General features: G+C 70.7%; 4 protein-coding genes across 4 annotated transcripts; 2 read left to right on the top strand and 2 right to left on the bottom strand.

Moving 5' to 3' along the window:
- Nucleotides 1–25: 25 nt before the first annotated feature.
- On the bottom strand, nt 26–2,258 carry SMTNL1 (smoothelin like 1). Its single transcript, XM_030949003.1, has 8 exons — nt 2,220–2,258; nt 1,963–2,130; nt 1,571–1,766; nt 1,381–1,414; nt 1,146–1,286; nt 570–672; nt 346–497; nt 26–254 (listed from the first exon to the last, which is right to left on the bottom strand). The coding sequence occupies exons 1-8, from the start codon at nt 2,256–2,258 to the stop codon at nt 110–112; spliced, it is 978 nt and encodes a 325-aa protein (XP_030804863.1). The 3' UTR covers nt 26–109.
- Nucleotides 2,259–3,914: 1,656 nt separating this feature from the next.
- Nucleotides 3,915–4,883, top strand: TIMM10 (translocase of inner mitochondrial membrane 10). The gene is made up of 2 exons (XM_030949456.1): nt 3,915–4,147; nt 4,620–4,883. The coding sequence occupies exons 1-2, from the start codon at nt 4,077–4,079 to the stop codon at nt 4,819–4,821; spliced, it is 273 nt and encodes a 90-aa protein (XP_030805316.1). The 5' UTR covers nt 3,915–4,076; the 3' UTR covers nt 4,822–4,883.
- A 1,235-nt stretch (nt 4,884–6,118) lies between these two features.
- On the bottom strand, nt 6,119–10,952 carry RTN4RL2 (reticulon 4 receptor like 2). Its single transcript, XM_030948999.1, is given in 5 exon segments — nt 6,119–6,428; nt 6,430–6,527; nt 6,530–6,847; nt 7,243–7,730; nt 10,529–10,952. Coding segments are annotated over 5 exon segments (1,638 nt in total).
- A 1,171-nt stretch (nt 10,953–12,123) lies between these two features.
- SLC43A3 (solute carrier family 43 member 3) lies at nt 12,124–18,465 on the top strand. The gene is made up of 13 exons (XM_030949738.1): nt 12,124–12,214; nt 14,541–14,783; nt 15,121–15,250; nt 15,394–15,440; nt 15,524–15,600; nt 15,708–15,800; nt 15,986–16,125; nt 16,236–16,342; nt 16,752–16,910; nt 16,987–17,100; nt 17,332–17,518; nt 17,753–17,876; nt 18,229–18,465. Exons 2-13 carry the CDS (start codon nt 14,597–14,599, stop codon nt 18,382–18,384), a joined length of 1,521 nt encoding a protein of 506 aa, XP_030805598.1. The 5' UTR covers nt 12,124–12,214; nt 14,541–14,596; the 3' UTR covers nt 18,385–18,465.
- The last annotated feature ends 104 nt before the right edge of the window (nt 18,466–18,569 follow it).

The following is an 18,569-nucleotide window of genomic DNA, read 5'->3' as shown; positions in this document are numbered from 1 at the left end:
GAGAGACGAGGCAACCACCGCCTGGAACCACGGCCTTTACTGCTGGGGGACAGAGCAGGGGACCAGGAGGGGGATGGCACAGCTGGGGGGCTGAGGGGCACCCTCCCCCTCAGCGCTTCTTGGTCTTGACGAGCCCCTTGGCCACCAGGCAGCGGTACAGCTCCTGCACGTACGTGTACACGCACTTGGCGTCGGGCACCGGCAGCCGCACCATGTCCTCCACCTCCAGCAGCGGGGCACAGCCGGCCCGCTCCCTGCGGGAAGGGACACGGCGGTCACCGGCGCCGCCCGGGGGTGCCCGGGGGTGGCCGGCGGCACCGAGGGGCCGGCGCTGCGCTCACGCACTCGGCGGTGGCGAAGGCCAGGGCGAAGTTGTCCCGGCGGGCGTTGGGCTCCAGCGCGGCGAAGTCGAAGGCGTCGGGGAAGAAGCTGTGCAGGAGGGCGCAGAAGGCCAGGCCGCTGCCCCAGCTCCCCGAGAAGTTCTGCACGTCCACGTTCTGCGCAGACAGGGGGGTCAGGCCACCCCCGGCCCCCCGCGGACCCTCCCGCTGATCCCCGGCTGCACTCACCGGGTACCCGCGGGTGCGGGCGCGGCACCACTCCAGCAGCATCGTCTTGACCGTGGCGGCGCCCCCTGAGCGCCGCAGGTGCGGGGCTGGGCCCTTGGCAGCCCTGGGGGGACCTGGGTTGTGGGATCCCCCAGCCCACCATCCCTCATAGGGACCCCAGCCCCTCCGTGACCCCACTGCCCCTTGGCTCTGGGCCCCCAAGGCCCCACTGCCCCCCCCACTGCCCTATGGACCCCCCATTCCTCCCTGTACCCCTCACTGCCCCATGCCCCCGATACCCTCTCCCAAATCATCCCTCATTGCCCCACGTCCCCCCTGTACCGCCACTGCCCCACAGAGCCCCAGTTCCCCAGTGACCCCATTGGCCTGTGCCCCCCAACACCCCCCTGTCCCATGCCCCCGCCACGCCCCCCAATTTCCCCTGTACCTCCCATTGCCTCACGGCCTTCCAACACCCCCACTGCTCCATGGGCCATCCATCCCACTGTCCCTGGCTGTCCTGTAGCCCCCCCAAAACCCCGGATCCCCGATTCCCTCAATGCCCCTCCTGCCCCCCACGAGGCCAGGCCCCCTCACCCTCCGAACTTCTCCAGGATGGCGCTGCGCCCCTGTGCCCGGATCCCCGCTCGTGGCCGTCCCCCGGCCCCCTCCAGCCTCAGCCTGTGTCCCGCCGAGCCGGGGGCTGCCTTGTCCCGCGTCCCCCCCGCTGGAGCAGCCCTGCAGGCACACACGGGTGGGACAGCCATGAGCAGGGCGCTATGGGGTGCCATCCCTGCCGTGGGGTTTTGGGGTGCCACCCGTGGGGACACACCTCGTGCTGCCCCCCGTGTCCTCGGTGGTGCCAGCTGCAAGGAGAGAGGAGGAGTCAGAGGGCTGGAAGAGGGCACCCACACCCGCCTGAGCACCCCTGGGGCTCCAGGTCCTTTCCTTGGGGAGGATGGACACTGTGGGGCAGCAGTGACCCCAGGACACTCGGGTGCCATTGCCCAAATGCCTCTTACCTGTGGGGGACACTGGGGATGCTGGGGACATAGGGGACGCAGGGGATGTGGGAGATGTAGGGGACATGGGGGACGTAGGGGACATAGGGGACGTAGGGGACGTGGGGGATGTGGGGCTGGTGGCCCCCTCTGGGGACGAGCATGGAGGGAACTCAGGCCATAGCTCGTCGTCCTCGTCCTGAAGCCAAGTGGGTTCCTGTAAGTGACAGGCAGGGTGGCACTGCCAGCACGGTCAGTGTCACTCACACAATGTCCCTGGCACTGTCATGCTGGCCCTGGCACTCTCACCCTGCCCCAGTAAAGCCACCCCTGTCCCCATCCGTACCGCAGCTGCCCTCCCCACCGCCTGCTGCCCTGGCTGTGCTGCCACCTCCCTTCCAACCCCTCCTCACCTGTCGGCGCTGGGAGCTGCCCGCTGCTGCCGGCGCCGCTTTTCCCTCGGTACCCTCCTCGGTACCCCCTCCGGTGCCCCCGGCTGTCCCTGCCCCGGCATCGGCACCACCACCCCCGGCATCGCCCCCGGCACCCCGGGCCGCTTCTGCCCCGCCATCCCCGGCAGCCTCACCCCCCGCGCACCCCTCTGAGCCCCCCGTATCCTTCCCTTCACCCCCTGTGTTCTTCCCTTCACCCCCCGTATCCTTCCCTTCACCCCCCGTGTTCTTCCCTTCACTCCCCGTGTCCCCCCCATCGCTCCCCGCTTCCCGAGCCTCCTCCCCACCCCCGGGAGTCGTCGCCTCCCCGCTGCCCTCCCCCGGCCCCGCGGCGGGGTCAGAGGAGGTGTCTGGGGTGGGGGTGTCCCGGGTGGGGGTGCCGGGGGTGGGGGTGCTCGCGGTGGGGGTGTCCGAGGTGGGGGTGCCGGGGGTCGGGGTGTCCGAGGCGGGGGTGTCCGAGGTGGGATTTGTCGAATTGGGGGTTTCCGAAGTGGGGGTGTCCGAGGTGGGGGTGTCAGAGGCGAGAGTCTCCAAAGTGGGGGTGTCCGAGGAGGGGGTTTCAGCGTCTCCCAGAGCCTCCATGTTGCTGCGGTCACTGCTGCAGGGGCACAGAGCTGTCACTGGGGTGGCCCCCGATGACGCCGTGAGCTTGCCCGCGCCCCCAGAGCCCCCCAGCCCGGCTAACCCCCCTCCTGTCCTTGTCCCTGTCCCCATGCCCTCCCCCAGCCCCGCCACTCCTACGCTGGGCACCCCAGTTGCCCCACTCCGGCCACCCCATGCCCCATCTCGATACCCCAACAGCAGAGCCCGGTCCCTTCACGTCTTCCTGCAGCCCTCCAAGCCCCAAACCAACACTCCCATTGCCCTCATGCCCGATCTCAGCCCCCCTGTGCCCCCTCCTGCCCCCACGTCCCCTCCCGAGCACCCAGATCCCATCCCGGCCCCGCCATGTCCCTCTCCCGGCCCCACATGTCTTCTCCCTGCCCTCCCGTTCCCACTGCCGGCCCCCTATAATCCCTTCCCGGTCTCCTTTGCTGCCCTCCGGTGCTCCTCCCCGGTGCCCCCGGCCCGCACCCTCCCGGCCGCTGCCGTAGCCCCGGTGCTCCCGGAGCCCCCCGGAGCCCCCCGGAGCCCTCGGCCCGTACCCTCCGGCTGCTGCCGCTCCGCCGCCCCTGCTGCGCCCCGGCCCCCCCGCCCGGCGCTATTTTTACCCGGCGGGGGCAGGTGCCGCCTTCACTCACCGCCCACCCGCGGGGCACGCGTGGGGCCGGGCCGGACACCGGGCACGGCTGCGGAGGGGGAACGCGCCCACAGCCCCACCCGGACAGCGGCGACACCGCACGGGGCGGGACCGAACCGTGCCGTGCGACCCGAGGGGCACAGGGGACACGGACACCCTGGGCAGGCAGGGACAGGGAGACTTGGGGGTCACAGGCACGCGGGGGTGTTCGGGGGACACAGCGGGGACACGGGGGACACAACGGGGACACAACGGGGACCCGGGCACACGGGGACGCGGGGGGAACAGACTCCCGGGGGGCAATGGGGGACACAGACACATGGGGACACAGGGCACACGGGGACAGCCCGGGCAGGACGGCGGGACACAGGAGGACCCGGGCAGACCAGGGATAGGGGACACACAGGGAGTGACCCGAAGCCCCCCGGCCATGCCCGCGCGAGGTCCCGGCGGTGGCCACGCCCTCTCCGGCCTGGACACGCCCCCTTGCCGTGACCCCGCCCCCTGCGGGGCAAAGGCCGGGCCGAGCGCGCGCTCCGCCGCTCCCCTCCCGCCGCTCGGCCGCCGCCGCCACGCCCCTTCCTCACAACCAATCAGCGACCGAGGCGCACCCCTGGTCCCTCCTTCTCCTGCACGCCATTGGTGGCGCCGGTGGTGGGGCGGGGCCGCTGCGCGGGTGGGCGGAAGCGCGGCGCCCACGTGGTTCCTGCAGGAGCCGCCGCCGGGTCCCGAACCGAGCGGGACCGTGCGGGTCCAACGGGGCGGATCCGAGCGGGGTCGGGCCCAGAGGGACTGTGGTCGGGACCGGGACCGAGCGGGGCCGGTGCTGGCCGCCATGGATCCGCTGCGGGCTCAGCAGCTGGCGGCCGAGCTAGAGGTTGAGATGATGGCCGACATGTACAACCGGTGAGGCCCGCCGGGAGAGAGCACTGGCGGCGTTGGGATACCGGGAGGTGTCCGTGGCTTGGGAGGCACTAGCGGGTGTCAGAGGCAGTGGGGGACCCTGGGGTTGCAGAGGAGTGCGGGGGGTCCTGGGAGACAGCCGGGAAATGGGGAGGGGAACCGGAGATGCCTGAGGATGAGGGATGTGGGGGGTCCGAGGGCTGCCCGGGTGGCGATGACGGGGGATGCTGGGCTTGTTGGGGTGCAGAGGCCGGGGTCCCGCTCGGTGATGATGCGGGTGCAGGAGGTGTTGGGGTGCAAGGGCTGGGGGTGCCGAGGTGCGGGGCTGGGTCGCGGGGTGGTGATGGCGGGGTACAGGAGATGTTGGGGCGCGGGGCTGGGTCCCGGGGGTGGCGATGGCGGGCTACAGGGTGTGCTGGGCTGCGGGGCCGGGTCCCGGCCGGCGCGGGGCTCAGGCGCGGTGCGGTCCGTGCAGGATGACCCAGGCGTGCCACCGCAAGTGCGTCCCGCCGTTCTACAAGGAGTCGGAGCTGTCCAAAGGGGAATGCGTGTGCCTGGACCGCTGCGTGGCCAAGTACCTGGAGGTGCACGAGCGGATGGGCAAGAAGCTGACGGAGCTGTCGCTGCAGGACGAGGAGCTGCTCAAGCGAATGCAGCAGGGCAGTGGCACCGCCTGAGCCCCCACCCATCACCCCAATAAACCTGGGCGTCTGCTGTGCTCCCCTCGCCCCCAAACCCACCCTGTGGCCGTGTGTTGGGGTACGTGGTGCCCGTGGTTGCTGCTGGGAGCCCCCCTTGTCCCCAGCTGCCACGTGCTGTGTCCTTGTGGGGGGCACCCCTGGGTGCCCCCCCGGCTGGGCCCAGCCCGTGTAATCCCCCGGATTAGGCAGAGCTGGGCTGAGCCCCTTGTAATCCCCAGTGGGGTGGGACAGGGCTCAGCCCCTCCCTGTCTGCCTGTGCTGGGGGTCACCAGAGGGGACAGCCCGGGGGGCCCTGCACGGGGACACAGCCCCCGAGGGGCAGGGCACAGGGACACCCTCGCAGGGACACCCCCAGAACACCCAGCCCTGTTTGAGAATGCACAGATGGGACCACGTGGGGACAACCCAGGGACACCTCTGCCTGGGCAAAGGCCACGTGGGGACAGCCAGAGACCACGAGGGAGGGGGCATGGGGACACCCATGTGGGGACAGTCTGCACACACACAGACACTCCACACACCTGGAGGGGACAAGGGAGCCGGGGGACACGGATACCCAGCGAGTTGCACCCACTGAAGGACACCCCGCGCTGTGTGAGGGACACTGGCCGAGGGGCAGCCCTGGGTGTGTGTGACACACCCAGAGGGACCGCAGGCAGGGGGCGGGCGCTGTCCCTGTGCCCGCAGCCAGGCAGCCTGTGTGTGCTCCATCCGTGTGCTCCATCCGTGTGCTGCCTGCTGGAAGTGGGTCAGGCCGTGCAGGGCGCGGGGGTGGCGCTGCGCCCCGCGGCTCCCGTGGCACCCGCCAGCTCTCTGCCCGGGCTGCGGGCTGTCGCCGTCACGGCAGCACCTGCGTGTCACCGGCCCCGCGGTGGCGCCGGGTGTGCGGCCCGTGTCGGGGGGTGTGTGTCCCTCAGGGGGTGTCCATCCGTCCGTCCGTCCCCCCTGCAGCGCCCTGCACGCCTCGCTGCCCTGCCACCCGCGGCTCCCATCAATATTTCAGGAGCGGCAGGCGGTGACCTGGATCGACAGTGGCCCACCCACAGCAGCCAGGCCCCGCTCTCCCAAAATAAGACCATTTTTAATAAATAATTTCCCACCTTTTGGTTCCTGTTGGGGGGTTTTCCCGCTCAGGATGGGAGGGGACCCCCTTCTGCATCCTGCGCCCCCCCCCTCCGCCGGCTGTTCCCCACAGTTCTTGAGGCCTCCCCTGGGGAGAAGGGGGGCACGGGCGCCCCGAGGAGCCGGGACCCCCGTGGGCGCCGAGGGGGGCTCAGAGTCGGGGCAGGATCAGAGCCAGGAGGGGCAGGAGGGCGGGGGGCCGTCGGGGCGCGGCGGCGGCCATGGGGGCGCAGGGGTCGTGGGGGCAGCTGGCGTCCTCGGGGGGCCCGCGGGAGTCACGGACGGGGGCGGCCGGGGCTGGGGTCCCCGCAGGTCGTGGGGGCAGCCCGTCGCGGTAGAAGGCGGAGGGCGGCGCGGCCGGGAGGGTGCCGGGCGACCCAGCGCGCCCCGGGGTGCCCATCACCGCCACTCCGTTGCTGCCGTTGCCATCTTCCATCTCGTCGTCGTCGCCGTCGTCGCCCCGGGCAGGCGCCGGTCGTGGGGCGCAGGTGGCGCAGGTCGGTGCCGCGGCGGTGCGGGGGCTGGCGCGACGGCACCGGCGAAGCTGGAGACGCTGCGGCGGGCGGAACCAGGCCCAGAGCGGGCGCGCACGGCAGTCGCAGGCCCAGGGGTTGGCATTGAGGCGCAGGAACTGCAGCGAGGGCAGCGCAGCCAGCGGGTCCCCGGGCAGGGCCACCAGGCTGTTGTTGAACAGGTAGAGGATGGTGAGGCGCGCCAGCCCCCCGAAGGCGCGGCGGTGGATGGCTGCCAGCCGGTTGGCGTGCAGCAGCAGGCGGTCCAGGCTCGAGAGCCCCCGGAAGACGCCCTCCGACAGCGCCCGCAGCCGGTTGCCGTGCAGGAAGAGGTGGCTCAGGTTGGCCAGGTCGGCAAACAGATCGTCCTGCGAGGAATGGGAGAGGGGTGGGCGTGGGGTGGGGGCCCACTGTGCTGCTCTGTGGCCCTGCCTGGTGGGCATCAGCTGGAGAGACAATGGTGTGGGCCCCACAGAGCCCTGCCATGGGGCCCAGTCCTGCCAGCATCGCCTGTCGCCCTCTCCTGTGTCCCTGCTCCGTGAGCATCGTGCGAGACCTTGTCCCATGTCCCTGCCATGCTGGGGTGACCCATGGTCCTGCCCCACGGCCATCACCCTGCTCCCTCAGCATCTCCTGTCCCTGCCCTGCATTCTGGCCGTGTCAGCACCACCCTTGTCCCACATCCCGTCTCCACGGCTTGTCACCATCACCCAGTCCCCCCACTGTGCCCTGGAGGCATCGCCCAGCCCCCCTGCTCACCCACCTGGAGGTAGAGCAGCCCGTTCTCCTGCAGGTAGAGGTACTGGAGGCTGCGGAGGCCGCGGAAGATGCCGCTGGGCAGGTTGGCCAGCCGGCACCGGTACAGGTGCAGGGCCTGGAGGCGGTGGAGGCCGTGGAAGGTGTCGGGGGCCAGGACGCGGAGGTGCGGGTTGTCACCCAGGTCGAGCTCCTCCAGGGCGGGCAGGTGGCGGAAGGTGCCCGGCTGGATGGAGGAGATGTTGTTGGAGTAGAGCCAGAGGGTGACGGTGCTGGGCCCGAAGGTGCCCGCCCGCAGCGCCCCGATGACGTTGTTCTGCAGGAAGAGGCGGCGGGCGCCGGGCGGGAGCCCCGCGGGCACCGAGGAGAAGTTGTTGGCCTGGCAGCTGACGGTGGGCGGCGAGACGTAGCAGGTGCAGAGCGCGGGGCAGGCGGGAGCCCCGCCGGGCACCCACACCAGCGCCGCCAGCAGCAGCAGGGCCGCCGGGCGCCCGCCTGAGGGCACAGCGGGCGTCAGCGCGGGGCACCCGCGTCCCCGACCCCCGCGCCGCCCGCCCCCCCGCAGCCCCCGGCCGCCGCAGCCCGCAGAGCTGTGCCCTCCCCGGGCCGTGCCCACCCGCCTGGCCGCGGCCCTCCAGGAACGTGCCGGGGGCCATGGACAGCTCTGGGAGCCCCCCGGGGCCGTGCCCACCCCGTCAAGCCGTGGTTCCTTAGGAGAGTCCCAAGGTCCTGTACATTCCATAGGGTTGGGCACCCCAAGGAGGCCCCCAGGACTGAACCCACCCTTAGGGCCGAGGTTGCCCAGGAGAACCCCAAGGTCATGACAACCCCATAGGGCTGGGCACTCCTAGAAGCCCTCCAAAGCCATGCCAGCTCCACAGGGCCACGGTTCCCCAGGAGAATGCCAAGGTCATCACCACCCCGTAGGGAGTGATCACACACCCCCTCCCCAAGGGAGGGGACTGAGCCCACCCACAGGAGCATGGCCCCCAGGAGGCCCCTGAGGGCCATGTCTCCTCCCCAGGGACCCCCCAAGGCCATGCCCACCCACACAGCCATGGTCCCCTAGGAGATCCCTAGGACACAGGCCCCTAGGAGAATCCCAAGGTCACGACACCCCATAGCACTGAGCGCCCCTTGCAGCCCCCAGACCCACATCAGCCCCTAGGACTGTGGTCCCCAGAGACCCCCCCAGGGCTGTGCTGCTGCACAGCACCAAGGCCGGGCACCCCAAAAAGCGGCTGTGCACCTGCGACCTTCTGGGGCTGCTCCTGCCACTGGGGCCACGCTCCTCAGGGACCCCCAAAACTCCCTGACCCTCCCTGCCGTGCCCACACTCCCGCGGGACCGTGCCCGCCCCACGGTCCACCAGAACCCCTCACAGGGTCACAGACCCCTGGGACCCCCCTCACCCCACTCTGGGGGGTCTGCGCCCCCTCCCCAAACGGGGCGGTGCCACGTGCGCGCGTGCCGCGGCCACGTGTGGGGCGGGGCACGCGTGGGCGCGGGCTGACGACACGCGCCGCCGCTCCGGGTGTTCAGCATCCCCCCTTCTCCCCCCCCCACCCGTGTCCATCCCCCCCTCAGGCTGCAACCCGAGAGCTTCATCCATAATTCAGCCCGGCGGCCTGGATCCACGCCCGGGGATGCGTGGATGCGCCCAGTCGCCGCTGCCGGGGGAGGGGAGAGGAAGGAGGGGGGCGGTTGGACCCTCCGGTGCACCGGAGGTCACACCGGAGATGCACCGAGGGGTCCCACCGCCCCCTTCCCTCCCTTCCCCTCTGCCGGTGCTCCGCGAGTTGGGGGGGTACCCACCCCCCAGCCACCCACGGAGGCGTCCGGCGCATCTGCTCAGCGCCGCCCCCCTTCCCCGGCGCCCCGTGCCGGCGTGCGCCCCCCACCCGCGTCCCATCTGTCACTCCCCCACGCCGCGGGCTGACTCAGTTGGGAGCTGAAGTCACCGGTTCTCAGCTTCCCCCCCCCGGGTGCCACCCCCCCCCACCCCGGTAGTTGCGGGTACCCCACAGACCCGCGGCACCCACCCGCGGCGTGACCCGGGCGCTCCCGGCTCCCCGCGGTGCCACTCGGGGAACTGCGGGGCGTCTCCACGCCGCGCTGGGGCTCCAGGGGTGGCACCACGTACCCCCCGAGTCGCGAGGCACACCCCGCTGGGCATCGTGGGGTACCCACACTCCGGGCTGGGGCTCTCGGGGTGGCACCGGGTACCCCGTGGATCGTGGAGCACCAGAAGCCGGGCTGTGCACGCCGGTGCTGCACAGGGCGTGCCGGGGTTCGTGGGGCTGCCCTGGGGGGCCCGGGATGGCAGCGAGTACCCACGTGTCATGGGGCACTGCCACGCCGGGCTGGGGGTCTCAGGGTGGCACCGGCCACGCCGCGGGTCGTGAGACAGCCACACCTCGGGCTGGGCTGGCAGCAGGCGCCTCGTGGGTCGGGGGGCACCCTCGCGCCGGGGGTCGCGGGGGGACTCAACCTGGGGTGCCCCGGGACTGCGCCCCCGCTCCGGGCCGCGCGTTCCGGGGCGGCCGCGGGGTCCCCGCGCACCGGGGGCTCCCCACTCACCCCGGGGCGCCCGCACCCCGAGCGCCGCGGGGCGCCCCGAGCCGGGACCGAGGTCTCCGGGTGGCACCCCAGGGTCCGCCCGACACCCGCGGGACCCCGCCCGACCCCGCGCCTACCTGGGGCAGGTCCCGAGCCGTGGGGGCCGCATGGCGGGGCGGCCGCTCAGGCGCTGCCCACCCGCGGGGTCATGGCCGGTGCCGGGGGGCTGCTCGCCCCCTTCGCCCCCGCCGCGCCGCCGGGAGCAGCAGCCGCCGCCGCCCCGGGGCATGGCACGGGTGGGCTCGGGCTCGGGCACGGGTGGGCTCGGCGCGGCGCTGCCCGCGGCTCCGTGGGGCTGAGCCCTCCCCGCGCCGCGCCTTATCCCGGGGCGGCCGCTCCGCCCCCCGCGCCGGCCCCGCCGTTTAACCCTTCCCGGGCTGGCCCGCCCCAGGCGGGACAGGGTGGGCACAGGGACTCCCGGCGGGGACAGCGGCGACAGGGGGGACAGGGGGGGACAGCGGGGGACGCGCTGCGGGCGCCCACGGGGGCCACGCCCTGCGGGACTCAGGAGGGGGACCCCCAACGGGGACACAGCGTGTGATGGGCTCCCCCCACGGGGAAAGGGCGCGGGGCTCGCGTGGGCAGCTGTGACCGCGGGACACGGAGGGTGGTCTCCGTCCGTCCGTCCGTCTGTCCGTCCGTCCGTCCCTCCCTCTGTCCCACGATCCCCGCACCGGCGCCGGGCTTTGGTGCCCCCGTGGACGGCGGGACCCCGCGGGGGCTGTCCCCGGGGTGGGCGCGGCGGGACCGGGAGCCCCGCACCCCGCGAGCCGCCGGGAGGGCGCGGGGGGCGGCGGTCCGCACCCACGCGGGACCGCGGCGCTGTTCGCGGTGCCGGACCGGCGCTGTCCGTGGTGCCGCCGCGGCGCCGCCCGGCCCGGGGCAGAGCGGGTGGCGGCGGTGCGGGACGCGCGGGCCTCGCGGCGGTGCCGCGCGTGGGGGACACGCGTGGCCGCGCGGGCTGCGGCGGCACCGGCACCGGCTGGCACCGGCGCGTGTTTGCGGCGCCGTCTCCGGCGAGCGAAATGCCACAAGCTGGTGCGGCGGCAGCCGTGGGAGGGGGCGTGGGCGGCGCGGGGCTGACTCAGGGGCCGCCATCCGCTCCCCCCGCCCGTGCCCCCAGCCCGGTGCCGAGCCCCCGGCCGGACAGCGCCGGTCGGGAACGGGGAGGGGGAGCCCGCCGGGGGGGCTGCTCTGGGTGCTGGGGCCCACCCACTGGGGAGCTGGGACAGGGTGGGTAGGGAGGCGACGGACGGACGGATGGACGGACGGTGGAGGATGGATGGAAGGAGGGGACAGATGGGTGGACAGAGAGGTGGAGGATGGATTGATGGACAGGTGGACATAAGGAGAGGAGGACAGATAGACAGACATGCACGGAGAACATCTGGAGATGGGGTGGACGAATGGAGAGATGGGTGAAGGATGGGGAGGACAGACAGATGGACAGGTGGAGGGAAGGGCAGGTAATGGGCAGGTGGAGAGAAGGGCAGGAAGGGCAGCTGGATGGTTGTGGCACAGATGGATGGGGATGGATAGAGTTGTGATTAGAGGGGGACAGATGAACAGGTGACAGACAGACCGATGATGGACAGATGGATGGGTGACAGACAGATGGATGGGTGATGGACAGATGGACGGGTGATGAACAGACAGAAGGGCAGCTGGCAGAGCAGATGAGAGGCTGCAGCAGTGGGGACAGGTGGGGACAAACCGGGTGGCTGCAAGCACGGGTGGATGGACAGAGGGACAGAGGAGAGGATGTGGAGGGGACGGTGACAGGAGGGACAGCAGTGTCCTGGGCGGGGCGAAGGCAGCGGGTGGGGGACCAGGGACAGCCAGGGGACACAGCACAACACAGCGGGGTGGCATGGGAATGGCTCTGGGATGGCACAGCGCCAGGGGCCCAGGGATAGCCCAAGGGTAGTCCTGGGGTGTCCAGGAATGGCCTGAGGGGTGACCCAAGCATCCCTGAGAAGTGGCCCAAGAGTGACCAGAAGGGCGATCCAAGGGTGGCCCGAGGGTGGCGCCGCCGGGAGCGCACCTTGGGAGCGGCAGGTGAGCTGTCACACCTGGACGCGCCGAGGGGCGTGCGGGCGGCGCCGGGGAACGGCTCCGTGCCGGGACGGCCCCTCCTGGGCGGACCCACGGGTGACCGGGCCTCCACCGAGGCCACCTCCCGCGCCCCCCCGAACAACCGGGGGCGGGGGCGGGGCCCGGCCAGGCCCGGCAGCTCCGCCCGCCGTGAGGGGGGCGCGGGAGGGGCCGCGGCATCGGGGGCACCGAGAGCGCCGGGAGCACCGGGAGCGCCGGGGCGGGGAGAGCCCGGTCCCCTCCCCGCCGGGCCGGGCGGGAGGCGGGTGAGCGGCGCGGGGATGCGGCGGGAGGAGCCGCGGGGCGCGGAGGGGCCCGGATGGACACGGAGCGGCGGCGGGAGGGGGTTGTGACCGGGATGGGAGGATGCGGAAGGACCGAGGGCCCTGGCCCCGTGGCCTGCGGGGCTGGGCTCGGCGTGGGCGCGGTGCTGGTGTCCGGGGTGTCCGGGGTGTCCGGGGTGTCCGGGGTGTCCGGGGCAGTGCCGGGGTACGCGTGGCGGAGCCGCGTCGGCCCCGGGGCCGTGGGGGAGGCTCGGGGGGCCGGCACGGCGGAGCCCCACGGCTGCCCACCCCCGGGACACGCGTGTGTCCCCGCCACACGTGTGCGGGCCAAGTCCCCGCGGCCGGGGCTGCCCCTGCTCCGGGGGCCGCGGGCAGTGCCCGCCCCAGGACACCGCATCCCGCAGGGGCAGCGGGCGGGGAGGGGCGCCCAGCCCTAGGGCAGCCCCCAGGGGTTCTGTGACACCCCCCTGCCCCTTCTCGGCCCGGGGGGAGCTGGGGGGACTCGGCAGGGACAGAGGGGACAGAGTCACTGATGCTGAGCGGAGCCGGAGCCTCCCGCTCCCTCTGGAGGGCTCACCAGCCCGGGGGGCTCTCACCAGTATGGGGGTCACTGCTGTGGGACACAGCCGTGTGGCTGGCAGGGACAGCCCAGTCCGGCCCAGGGGCTGGCACCCACATGAGTGGCTCGGGGTGCCCCAGGCAGTGACCCCCACGTGTCAGGGAGCCCCGGTGCCCCCCAGCTGCTGTCGCAGCCCCTGCCGGTGCTATTTTTAACCGCCTCCGTGGCTAAGAACAGTACAGGTCCCCCCGGGCCGGCCCCCCTTCCCCGGCTCTGTGCAGGTTAATCTTTAGCTGCTGGTCGCTGTAATGAGGCTCATTACCCTCATTATCGCGGGACAGCGACAGGCCCTGGGCAGTGACACGGGGACAGCGGCTCGGTGCAGCACAGCCAGGCTCTGTGTATGGCTGAGGGGGGACACGCAGGACAGTGAGCGGGGGGTGACGTGGCTTTGGTGCCCTGGGCACCCGGCTGTGGGTCACAGGGGAGTCCCAGCTGCTTTGTGGGGTGACCTGTTGTTAGCTCCAGCACGGTGACAGCCCCCAGTGCAGTGCAGTGCTTGGGGCAGCAGCGTCCCCAGGAGACGTGTCACAGTCCCCAGCAGAGTGAGGGGATTCCTGGGGACATGACAGGATCCCCCAGGGAGTGGCAGGGTCCCAGAGGTGTGACAGTGTCCCTGAGGGCTGTGCCAGTGTCCCCAAGGGAGGGCTCCAGGGGCTGTGCTGGGGCCCTGGGGGTGTGTCACTGTCCCCTGCAGCGTGCCCGTGTCCCTGTGCCAGCATCTCCAGGGATTGTCCCAGATTCCCAAGCACTGTGCCAGGCCCTGGGGGGGAGGGTGTGTTGGTGTCCCTGAGGGGGTGCCAATGTCCCCAGGGGCTGTGACAGCATCACCAGGAGGAGTGCCAGTTTCCCAAGGGCCGTGCCAGGTCCCCAGCAGGGTGCTGGTGTCCCTGGGGTGAGCTGTGTTGTTGTGGTGTCCCCAGTGCTCACACCAGGGTGCCAGGCAGCGTGCCAGCGTCCCCAGGGTTGTGCCAGGCCCTGGGCAAGGCTGGCTCGGGGCAAGAGGGACAGCACAGGGGGCTCCTGGCACAGTGAGGGGCCCAAGCCCCCACTGGGGGGCCCGAGGGGCTGTCAGGGAGCCTGAGGCACTATCGGGGACCGGCAGCCCGGGGGACCCGAGTGCGCTCCTGGGAGATGAGGGGGGAGTCGCTGGGGGTGTGGAGGTGTGTCCCAGCCACACTGCCAGGGTCAGACTGCAGGGCAGCGGTGAAGGTGACAGTGACAGCAGGAGGGCCTGGCCTCGTGCAGGGGGGTGAGGGGTGCAGGACGGCAGTCAGCAGGCACGGTGCAGGTGTGCATGCCTGCAAAGCTGTGTGTGTGCCTGCAAACAGCTCTGTGTGTGCTTGCAAATGTGTGTGTGTGCCCATAAATCTGTGTGTGCCCCTGTAAACCTGTGTGTGTGTCTGTGGACAGCTGTGTGTGTGCCCATAAATCTGTGTGTGTGTGTCTGTCAATGGCCGTGTGCCACATGTCACCAGCTGTCCCCACATGTGCGAGCCCTGGCTGCTGCCGGGCCCTGCCCTGCACCCTGGCACATGGGGGGACACTGGTGCCAGCCGCTGTGGCCAGGGACAAGGGGCAGAGCCGGGGCCATGGTGCCCTTTGCCCAGGTACCCCTGCGCACCCAGGTGTCCCTGTACCCCTGGTGGGTGCCAGCACGGTGTGATGCCTGCCCTTTGTGACCCACAGGCTTGGTGCAGACGCCCCAGGCTGGTGCCAGGCCCGTGGCCGCCTGGGCAGGGGCCATGGCGGGGGGCGCGGGGCTGGCCAAGCGCCTGGGGACGCTCCTGTCGGGGCTGCTGGAGTGCGGCGCCTTCTGCGGCATCATCTTCGGCTGGGCCTCCCTTGTCTTCGTCCTCAAGGACCTGGGCTACTTCGAGGGGCTGTGCCAGCCCTCCGCCACCCCCGGCCCCAACCTCACCCTGGGGTCTGGTATGGACCCGGCCCCGTGTCCCCATGGTCCCCTGACTCGTGACCCTGCTGTCCCAATGCCCCGAGCTGTCCCATGTCCCCACTGTGCCTGTGTCTTTGCTGTCTGCGGTGTCCTGATGCCCTGCTGTGTCCCTGCTGTCCCCAAGCCTGTGTGCCTGCTGTCCCCCAGTCCATGTCTCCAGTACCATCATGTCCGTGGTGTCCCCACATGCCCAGTGTCCCCTGCATCTCCACTGACCCGTGTCCCTGGGTGCCTGCGTCCCCACACCCGTGGTATTCCCGGTGTCCCCATGCCCATGTCTCCGTGTCCCCATGCCCCACTTGTGGCCGTTCCCAGACTGCAGTGGGCAGGATGAGCAGTTCTCCCTGGTCTTCACCATCGGCTCCTTCATGAACAACTTCATGACCTTCCCCATGGGCGTCGTCTTCGACCGCTTCGGCACCACGGCCGCGCGCCTCATCGCCATGTGAGCCCTGCACCAGGGGACACGGGGGACACGGCTGAGGCTGCTGAGAATGGGCGTCATTCCGGTGGCCTGGCTCCCAAAGGGCTGGGGGAGGGCAATCACCTGTGATTCCTGTCCCCACGTGTCACTGCTGTCCCCTTTAGCTCCCTCTACACTGGCGGGACCCTGCTCGTCGCCTTCTCCACCCCAGGTAAGACCCTGTGGCCAGGGTGTCCCCAGCCCTGGGGGGATCTCTTTGGTAACCCCTGTCCCCACTGACCCCTGTGTCCCCAGAGCTGGCGGTGCTGCTCTTCCCGGCCATGTCCATGCTGTCGGTGGGTGGCATCCTCCTCATCCTCACCAACATGCAGGTGGGTTCCCCCTGCACCCTGACACTCACGTGGTGGCCACCTGCCCAACACCCACCCTGCGTGGCACGGGAGGGCTCTGATGGCACACAGGGGTCTCTTGGTGCCAGGTGGGGAACCTGTTTGGGAACTACCGCTCCATCATCATCACCCTCTACAACGGGGCCTTCGACTCCTCCTCCGCCATCTTCCTCATCGTCAAGGTGGGTACAAGGGACGTGGCAGTGGTGGCAGGGAAGGACAGAGCTGGGAACAGCTGGGTCACATCTACGGACATATTGGGGACACAGTCTGGGACACACTGAGTCACATATGGGGACGCACCTGAGGCCTGAGCAGGTGGCCGCTGGCAGTGTGTCTCTGTCCCTGACTCCGTCCTTGTCCCCAGCTGCTGTACGAGCAGGGGCTGTCCCTGCGGGCCATGTTCCTCTTCCTGGCAGCCTGCAGTGCCTGGCACCTCCTGCGCACCCTCTTCCTGATGCCGCGCAGCCGCATCCCCTACCCGCTGCCCCCCGACTACGACTACGGGTATGGGGGCTGCCTGTGCCCTGGGGAGACGGGGGCTGGGTGCCACCCTGCGGGCAGCGGGTCCTGTCCCCTGGGCAGGTGGACGCGGGGTGACACAGGCGCTGCCGCAGGCTGCAGTGCTGGGGCCGTTCCCGCTCCTACCGAGCGCACAAGGACAAGCAAACGCCGGGAGAGGCCGGACACGAGGAGACACCCCTGGAGCCCCCCATAGCTCGAGGTGCCAGAGTGGGAATCTGCTCGGTGGGGTGGGGCTTATCTTTGGGGAGGGGCTTGTTTGGGTGGGCGTGGCTGTGGGCGGTGCTATGTAAATAAGGGTTGTGACCAGGGGGCGTGACTGTGCATGGCCTGGTTGAGGGCATCATGCATATGCAAATAGATGGGTGTGGCCGTCTGGTGGATGGGCGTGGCTGTTGATGGGCGCGGCTGGAGGACGGCAAGGATATGCAAATGAGGGAGTGCTGGGTTGGCAGCGTGTGGGCGTGGTCAGAGGGTGGGCACGGTGACATATCTGAATGGGCAGGGTCATACCGGTGGCTGTGAGGCCCCAGTGGGTGGCAGGGACAGGGTGTGGGTGTGACCTGGCGGGGGTGTGTGTCTGCATGTGCCCCGCCCTGACACCTGCACAGGTGGGGACGCCCCCGGGACGCCGTTCCGGGCCTGCGCCTGCTCGTGGCTCTTCGCCTGGCACGTGGCCTGGCTCTCGGTGATGCAGCTGCGCCATTACCTGTTCATCGGCACCCTCAACCCGCAGCTGGAGCACCTGGCGCACGGGGACCACGCCCTGGGTACGGCATGGCAGCGGGGGGACACGGCGGGGACCCCCGGGGCTGGCCCTGCCCGCCTGACGCTGTCCCCCCGCAGTGAGCACGTACACCAACGCCTTTGCCTTCACCCAGCTCTGCGGGGTGCTCTGTGCCCCCTGGAACGGCCTCATCCTCGACCGGCACAAGCGGGGAAAGGGCCCCCGCCCCGAGGGTAACTGAGCCCCCAGCCCCATGCCCCGCGGGTAATTCACCCCCACGGCCCTTCACCCCAAGCAGAACCACTCCTTGACCCACGCTATGGGGGTAACACCCCTCCCAGTCCTGTGCTCCCTGTCCTCTGTGTCCTCATTGCTGCCGCCACCACCGTGCCCGAGCCCGCGGCACCAGCAGGAGGGACATGGGGGGATGCCGTGTCCCCATGCCGTGACCCCCATGCCCACAGGGACCCTGGCCGCGCTGGCAGACCTGCGGTCGGCGGTGCTGTCGCTGGTGGTGACGGTGGCGCTGTGCCTGCTGTTCTCCGTGTTGGCCGCCGTGCCTGTCCTGCCCGCCCAGTTCGGCACCTTCGTGCTGCAGGTCATCAGCCGCTCCTTCCTGTACGGCGGCAACGCCGCCTTCCTGGCCATCGCGTGAGTGACTGGGGACAGCCTCGGGGGGCGCAGGGCTCAGCGTGGCAGGGCACGGTGGCACTGTCGTTGTGGGTGTGGCAGGGCACAGCCAGGGCGGCATGGTCAGCATTGGGTGGCAGGGGACGGCGGTGGCACTGGAGGGTGGCAGGTGACACAGTGGAGGTGTCAGGGCTAAGGAGGGTGCCAGGGTGGGGGTGCCAGGAGGTGCCCGTTGGTGACGTGGGTGCCTGGCAGGTTTCCCCCGCAGCACTTCGGGAAGCTCTACGGGCTGGCCATGGCACTGTCAGCGCTGGTGGCCCTGCTGCAGTACCCCTGTGTCGCCCTGGTGCAGGGGCCGCTCCAGGGGGACCCCTTCTATGTGAGTGTGCCCCCTGAGTGAGGACTGGGGGGCAGCTCCATGGGGAAATGGAGGTCCTGCCCTGGGAGGGAAGGGGGCTTGCCACATGGGGAAATGGGGGTCTCATCCCTTGGGACAATGGGGATCCTGGTCCTGCCCATGGGAAAATGGGGGTCCTGCCACATGGGGAAAATGGGGATGCTGCCCTGGGAGGGATGGAGTCCTTCCCCCAGGAATGATGGGGTCTTATGCCATGAGAAATGGGGGTCCTGCTCCTGGGGAAATGGAGGTGCTGCCACAAAGGTCCTGGCCTAATACAGGGGATGGGGGCACACCCCCCCGACCCCTGCCCTGACACTCTTCCCCTCGGCAGATGAACTTGGGGCTCATCACCATGGTGCTGGTGGCCTTTGTCAGCCCTGTGGTGGTGGCCCGTGAGTGCCAGCGGCGAGCCAAGGAGCTGGGCATGGCTGGCACCCCCCTGGCAGCCCCCCCCAGCACTGAGATCCACGCCGAGACCCCACACTGAGCCCCACACCCAGAACACCATTTTTGTACCAGCCTGGGGGTGCTGCGCCAGTGGGGTGGGGATAATAAACATTGCTGCCCCCTCTGCTTGCTGTGCTGCCCCCTCGACCCCAAGCCCCATCCCCAGGCCCCTGGTGCACACAGACACAGCTCAGGACTCCTCTGCTTTACTGGGAAAGGAACTGG

This window comes from Camarhynchus parvulus, chromosome 5 (assembly GCF_901933205.1).
Source record: "Camarhynchus parvulus chromosome 5, STF_HiC, whole genome shotgun sequence".
Lineage (NCBI taxonomy): Eukaryota > Metazoa > Chordata > Aves > Passeriformes > Thraupidae > Camarhynchus > Camarhynchus parvulus.
The sequence above is the reverse complement of the archived record's forward strand: the minus strand, read 5'-3'. Positions and strand labels throughout refer to the sequence as shown.

Bases quoted from the DNA above. Each gene is read 5' to 3' on its own strand.
- SLC43A3 (XM_030949738.1), top strand. From the start codon at position 14,597: ATGGCGGGGGGCGCGGGGCTGGCCAAGCGCCTGGGGACGCTCCTGTCG. The intron at 15,441-15,523 runs GTAAGACCCTGT...CTGTGTCCCCAG, and splicing joins CGTCGCCTTCTCCACCCCAG to AGCTGGCGGTGCTGCTCTTC. The intron at 17,101-17,331 runs GTAACTGAGCCC...CCATGCCCACAG, and splicing joins AAAGGGCCCCCGCCCCGAGG to GGACCCTGGCCGCGCTGGCA.
- TIMM10 (XM_030949456.1), top strand. From the start codon at position 4,077: ATGGATCCGCTGCGGGCTCAGCAGCTGGCGGCCGAGCTAGAGGTTGAG. The intron at 4,148-4,619 runs GTGAGGCCCGCC...CGGTCCGTGCAG, and splicing joins ATGGCCGACATGTACAACCG to GATGACCCAGGCGTGCCACC.
- SMTNL1 (XM_030949003.1), bottom strand. From the start codon at position 2,258: ATGGGGGGGACACGGGGAGTGAAGGGAAGAACACGGGGG. The intron at 2,131-2,219 runs GTGAAGGGAAGG...GCGGGGGGTGAG, and splicing joins TGAAGGGAAGAACACGGGGG to GCTGCCGGGGATGGCGGGGC. The intron at 1,415-1,570 runs GTAAGAGGCATT...CTCTCCTTGCAG, and splicing joins ATCCCCAGTGTCCCCCACAG to CTGGCACCACCGAGGACACG.